Below are 7,516 nucleotides of genomic sequence, written 5' to 3' on the forward strand. Positions count from 1 at the left end.
AATTAGCACAATTGTACAATTTTTCTAATTTTTATGAAAGAATCAAAAATTTTTTAGTAAAAATTTCATAATTTATCATGTTATCAGGAATTTATAACAAAAGTTAAAATTGCAAAATTATTCTTAGTAATTAATTAAAAAGATGAAAATGATTTCTTGTTATTGTGTGATATTTACAAATTGATTTATTAAGCTGTGAATAAAAATATTGTAATTTCTTGAAAATATTTTATGATGTATAAAATTCTTTTTGTGAAGGTTAAGAAAAAAGTTTTAAGATACTCCTTTTCAAATTATTAGTTTAACTGTAATCAGATACTTAAGCTTTGATTAATTGGCTCTTACTTGAAATATGAATAATTCTTGTTACTAGATAATCTGTTGTTGTTTTCAAATTAAAAGTTACCTACATTAATCATTATAGAAAATTATTTAATTACAGTTACTATGTAATATGAAAATATTGTATTATTAGAATATAATAATCATTTTATACAATTTATGATTATGAAAATCCTTAGTAATGTAAGTGTAAATTGCAGAGTGGCCAAGTAAAACTGATTCACTGATTGAATAATACCAGGTCACTTTAAATGTCAAAGCATTGGTTGTGCAAGTTTCCATAATATTTTGTGAATAAAACTAAATTTTCAAATGTTTTGTCTAATTTTATTTTGTTTAATTTTTTCCAATTTGTAGATTACAACAATTTATTCAATTGGTGATCAAAACCAGTTTTTATGTGGTACATCCTGTACATAATTTTAGTGTATAGAGAAATATTTATAATAAAATCATATTTAGATTTTAAAGAAAATATATTCAAATATAATTAAGGCCGTACAAAAGTAATATTAAAAATAATTTAATATTGAAAAATTAAAAATGGCTTTACAAAATATTACTATTTTTTGTATAATTAAACAGAATTTTAAGCATATTTTAAATATTTTCAAAATCTACAAAACTATTTTTTAGAGATTCAAAACTTTTGTCTAAATGGAATATTGCATACAAAACATTTCTTAAAGTCAAATGTAGATTTTTGAACTTACTTGAAAAAGCTTTTCTCTCTTTAAAATATTTTATTGTAGAGAGTATTTTTTTATATTTCATATATTATCAAAGAATTTTGAAGAAATTGAAAATTAAATTTACTTACTGTAGATCAGTGTTTCCCAAATTTTTTGGATTAGCAACATACTTCAAATTTAATAGGATTCCTGCAACACACCATAATTTTTAAAATAAAAATGTTCAAAATTTAAAGTAAATTATGATTGATTTTTTAAAAAGTTTTTTATAACATAGAAGTTAATATACAGAAGTTAAATTTACAAAGACCAAACTCACAATTTTACAAATATATTATAAAAATAAAAAGATTATTTGAGTTAATGCATAAAGAGCTAGTATCAGTTTTTAAGCTGCTAAGCCACAATGCTTATAGAGTTGGTATGATAGCATATGCATAGATGTACTCAACTTTTGTTAGGGAGGTATGGTGATGCCACAAATTTTGCAACAGCTGGCATTTTACTGAATATCTTCTTCTCTTTCTGATTGGCCAATGTAAAAAGATAAAAGATAAATGAAATTTTAAAAAAGCTTATTCAAAATTCTAAAAAAATATTTAATATTTTTACGACATACTTGAGGCACTCTTACAACAAGGTTGAGAAACATTGCTTTAGATTATATTTATAATCTCTATTATGTAAATTTCTTTTAATGTAATATAAATATTGCAGTAATTGATAGTAAGACTGTTAAATGTCATTATTAAAGATTTATTCTGTTTAAGGATTTTCTTTGTCAGACCTAATCAGTGGCCTTTTCTTTAAAAATTACTATCGGTATAATATATGGTGACTAAATGTGTAGAATTGCTTTTAGTGAGAAACTGCTGGTACTATGTACCATTATTAATACTTTTTATGCTGTCTGCTGGTAAAGCATACTAACTTGTTCTGACTGAAAATTTAGCTTTGGATTTAGTTGATTTTTCTATTACCAAAACAATATTTTAGGCATGCGTCTGCTAACTTCTAAACTAATGAAGGTAGATAGTAAAAACTTTTAATGGAAAATTATAATAATATATTTTCTAAAATATTTAATAAAGATATGTATTCCTTAGAAATATTTAAAAAGAAATGTTAACAGTTAAATTATTATCCATAAAAAATGCTAAATTATGTACAAGTTGTGTTTCTAAATCATATAGTACCTTGATAATTTAAGGCCTTGTCAAACAGGAAAAGTATAAGTATTTGAATTTTCAATATACAGTACACTATGATTTAGAAACACAAAATTTAAAGGACAAGAAGCTTCAAGTAAGTTATGTAAAGTTATTTGCCTCATTTTATAAAATTATAAATTGAATCAGATTACTTGTGTAAAATCCTGTAAAATAGATTATAGTATTTCAAAGAATTTTGTATTTAGTAAAAAAAATTAAACTAGAGCAAACTTTATTTATAAATGAGAATCAACATGAAATAGAAGTGTCATTTTCTGTGCATTTGCATTTAATATATAATTTATCAGTGAAATTTTCAGTGAAAATACATATATTTGTACAGTTGATTTCAAGGATAAACTGATCAAAGCCTGTTTTTTACTTTAATTTATTTAAAACTTAATATTAAACATTGTTTTACAGGATTGCTCAGCATATTTTGATGATGGCATTCGTCGCATTGATTTTGTCCTTGTTTATGATAAAAATTCTCCAATGAGAGAAGCTCGAGAAACATTTGAAGAAAATTTAAAATATGAAGGATTGGAATTAGAATATGCAAAAAATGTAAATATTAATATTAAAAACAAATTTAATTATACCTTTCTGTGTGTATGTGAACTAGTTATGTGAATATTAATTTAGATGAAAAGAACAAAAATTAGTTTCATGTTTACAGTAAACAATGAAAATAAACTTATATATGCATATTTTATTGACATTTTTATGATCATAATTTTAATGTATTAATATTTAGTGCATTTGAGGATTGATATACAAATGAATAAAATCAGCATTTAATATAATTTTATCATAATATGGATGAAAATTATATGAGATCTATGAAATCTAAAATTTACTTTTCTTATTGCATAAATTTTCACCGAAACTTCTTTTATAATAATTTTTGATAAGTAAAGATTTTTATTATATTATATTTAAAATAAATTGAATGAATTTTTAAAATTTTCTATCAGTAAAATAATGAAGAATTTCTTCACTGACATTTATAAAACATTATACAAAGATTTATTTTACTATTGTCTTCTAACTTGAAAATTCTTTTAATAATATTTGAAATAATATTTGAAAGTAACTTTGAAATTGTATTTCAAAGTTACTGTTATTATTATAAAATGGATTTCTACATTGTAGAGTTTAAAAAGTAAATAAATCAAAATGATAATTTCATCTTTTATTCTGATTTTATTAGCAAAAAGTGGAAAGTAATGCTGTTGTGTGTAATTGAAGCAATATATTTAAAGCTCAAGCTAGAGCTACATTTTAAAATAGATATAGTTATTTTAGTTGTCAAAATTCATTCTGTAGCAATGTGAAAAGCAATTAGAATGTAGCTTATAGGAGGAGAATTATCATGTTACATGTTTTAATTGTTAACAAAACTGACTGACTATCATCAAAAAATGACTTTTAAATTATACATATTTATAATAGAATATTATATATGCAGTGCTCTTTTTCTAAAAAAATTACTGCCAGTATGCATATATGGTGACTGAATATATGCAATTGTTTTTACTCAGCAACTGTCAGTAGTAAGTATTGGCTATAGATACTTTTTATGCTATCTGCTAGTATGGTGTACTAGTATGTTCCAGCTGAAAAATAGTCCTCTATATAAATATATCACTATTAACAAAGAGAAGAGTATATATTTTATGTAATGCTTACTATAGATTTTCCAGTCTTAATAACTGATTCTTTCACTTTCTCTCTAGGAGAAAATCAGTTTGCAACTAACTTTTCTTTTTTGTTACAACTAAGTTATTAAAATACATAAATCTGATTATACATATATTAGATCAGATTTAAGAATCTTTGTCAAATATTCAACTTTTGAATTTGAACATAAATATACTGTATATTATACAGGGTGGGCCAACGAAAATGAAACGGCAGAGTTATCGTGTTCGTCCAAGCAAATTGCTGGGACAGGTCGATTTTATTCTCAAGGAAAAGTATTTTTTTCCTTGCATATGCGGTCCAGCTTAAAAGGTTTATTTTATGTTTGTTAATAGTTTGTGTTACTTTTTTCCAAAATAAGTGTTTGTTTAGTTAATAAAAAATGAATGAGTTTTTAAAATTTTTTGTTATCTGTGGTATTCAAAATCGCAAAAACTTTATTGCAGAAGATGTCCCCCTTGAAAATAAAATCGACCTGTCCGAGGGATTTGCTTGGATGAACACGATAACTCTGCCGTTTCGTTTTCGATGGCCCACCCTGTATATATAATTTTAATAAAATAAATAGGAAAAAGTTATATATATATGTTAAAGAAAGATATTTTTTTATTTGGAGTATGCAAACAGAAGAGAGTAGAAAATGATTATTGAATCTTGCATTTGCATATTAATTTTTTTTCTTGCCTTAATTTATGTTAAGGCATACAAAGTATTATGATTCAAATGGCAAGATGTCATACTAATTGCCCTTCACATGCACAAATGATTGTTCTAGAATATTTTATTTATTTTGGACTATTGCCAAAAGTTTTGACTATATTTCATCTAGTAATGTTAAATTGATGTGCTCTGCTTTTTAAAATCTAATTTAGACCTTTGTTCTTGTCATTCATATTTCTAATCATCATATATTTAAAATGAATAATTTTAAATAAATATATAATTTTGGATGATGAAAGAAGAATAAATTAATAAAAATTTTTTAAAAATTGTTATAATTTTGAAAGTTGTTAATTGTTAAATTTTCATTTGTTTTTCTATATCCTTAAGTATAGAAATTAACAGGAAAACATATTTTTCATACTATTTGAAATATATATTATCTTTTTATATTATATATTTTGCTATTATTGTTTGAAATTAAGTAAGATATTTAATTGTGTATTATGTTAATTTTATCATAACAACAGGAAGAAGCTGAGTTGGAATTTGTGAAGATTCATGCTCCATGGGAAGTATTAAGTCGTTATGGTGAAATTATGCAATTCAAGATGCCTATTAAAGAGGTTTTCTTTTAATTATTTTAGCTTTTGCATGTTTTTAAATTGGTTTTAAATCATGCTAAATCACTGACCAAATATTTTTATTACATTTGCATGAAAATATTAATAAAAGTAACCATTTGCAGATTGAAATAAAAAAAATAAAATTTAATATTTTAAAAAATATGTTGTAATTTCAATAAGATTTTTAATACCATTGAGTAGTGAATGGGAATCAATGATTAAAAAATTATAAGCACTGAATTAAATCTCTTAATTTGTTCTATAAATAAATATTTGTACAAAATTTGAAAAAGAAAGAAATTAACAAAAATTTAAAAGTCATTTTTGAAATTAATTCTAATTACAAATTAAATGTAATATTTTATTTATGCATTTGGTAGCATCCATATGTGAATATCTTGCTTATATACTTTATTATTTTTTCTTTAGACATTTTATGATGCCAAACTAAGAGCTGAACTTTAAACTAGTCAAAACAATATAAAATGTTTAGTAAAAACATTGTTTGAAATATTTCAAAGAAAAATGAGTATTAAATATTTTATGAAGGATAATAAATATTTGTTTATTAATAATTGAAAAAATAAACAAATGAAGGGCAAATTTCATTATTTAGATTAAATATGTTTAGCAGATGAATGAAATGTTTTTTAATGAATTAATCTATCTAAAATTGATTATATATTAAATAACATTTAACAGAATTTTTGGACAACTGAAATTTAATGAATGCCTCATTCAGTGGATAAGTCCCTTTTTATTATAGTAAAATGAATGTTAAGAAACAATAACTATAGATTTCAATTATGAATTAAATACATTATAAATTAAATATAATAAATTTTTGTTTAAGTCAATACTAAAGAATAGCCAAAACTTGTCCTTAGTGAAGATTGAGGTAAAATTATAGTATTTAAATTTCAGAATAATTTTATAGTTTGTATCATAGCTTTGTTTTTCATATAGAAAACAAACTTGATTAATTTTAAGTGATGATATACAAAAAGATCAGCCATATAGTATTATGATTCTCTATATACAAGAATGCATATGTTTGTTTAAGTTTGTAGTTACAATATAGCATAGCAATAATACTGAAATAAAGAGTAAACCTTAATAGGTTATATCTTTTATTAAAATTACTCCATGGTATGCATTCAGAAAACTCAAATAGAAAATTTTACAAAAATTTACAAAAAAAATTGTCATATCTAAGTATAATTAATTCAAAATACAAATATTATGAAGTAAATTTTAATTGAGTGATACCATATTTACAAAATTTAAAACAATAATAATTATAATAAATTCAGAATCAGAATTTAATTTTGTTTTTTTGCATAATATATACAGCATATAATCCAAAAACTTATTGAAAGTATCTCTCTTAGCAATCAATCAAATGTTTTGTTCTCAGATGCTAAATTGTTCAAGCAATTGTAAATTTAAATAATAATGGTTATTTTAAATAAAATATTTACAACTTTATCAATCAAATTGTGCACATTAGATTATAAATAATAATAAATATTTTTATAATTGATATTTTAAAACAATACATTATATAGCATTATTTAATAATTTCTTGAAGTGAGAAAAAGATGTTCATAAATTATTGTAACATTTTTGAGATAACATTTATGAACTTATAGTTAATAATATATCATAAAATTTCATTTAATTTGAATAAACAGTATATGAATAAACTTTTCATAATAAAATTTCAATGCAAATGGTTACATTATTATTTTGTTTAGAATTCATATATACATTTTTTTACGTTTAGTTTTAAAAACATATTTCATATTTGCAGAATTAGAAAGATTATAATAATATCACAAGCAATGCATGGTATGTATTAGAACTAGCAATGTTTTTAAATATTTTAATCATAGCACATTAAATTTCATTTGTTTTAGCTAATAATATTTTTAAATGGTTTTAAAATTGTTTTAGAAAATAAAGTATTTTATAATTTTAAATTTTTAATATTTTACACTAGATGCATGTTCCATTATTTATTTGCATGCTAACATAATAATTGTTCAACTAATCAATTTTTTAAATTAGCACAATTGTACAATTTTTCTAATTTTTATGAAAGAATCAAAAATTTTTTAGTAAAAATTTCATAATTTATCATGTTATCAGGAATTTATAACAAAAGTTAAAATTGCAAAATTATTCTTAGTAATTAATTAAAAAGATGAAAATGATTTCTTGTTATTGTGTGATATTTACAAATTGATTTATTAAGCTGTGAATAAAAATATTGTAATTT

General features: G+C 22.1%; 1 protein-coding gene across 2 annotated transcripts in view; it reads left to right on the forward strand.

Annotated features, from left to right (window-relative positions):
- LOC111636619 (anoctamin-4-like) overlaps nt 1–7,086 on the forward strand; it is a 28,987-nt gene extending 21,901 nt beyond the window's left edge. Inside the window, exons 4-6 of one of the 2 annotated variants that reach the window (XM_023381903.1) lie at nt 2,669–2,812; nt 5,140–5,235; nt 7,049–7,086. In XM_023381903.1, the coding sequence (XP_023237671.1) occupies nt 2,669–2,812; nt 5,140–5,235; nt 7,049–7,054 (246 nt within the window). In that variant the 3' untranslated portion in view covers nt 7,055–7,086. Of the gene's footprint in view, nt 1–2,668; nt 2,813–5,139; nt 5,344–7,048 lie in introns of those variants that run through there. The other variant, XM_023381902.1, reaches the window with a different exon arrangement.
- The last annotated feature ends 430 nt before the right edge of the window (nt 7,087–7,516 follow it).

Source organism: Centruroides sculpturatus, unplaced genomic scaffold, assembly GCF_000671375.1.
Source record: "Centruroides sculpturatus isolate CEXI.00-Female unplaced genomic scaffold, Cexi_2.0 scaffold678, whole genome shotgun sequence".
In the NCBI taxonomy this organism is placed as follows: Eukaryota; Metazoa; Arthropoda; class Arachnida; order Scorpiones; family Buthidae; genus Centruroides; species Centruroides sculpturatus.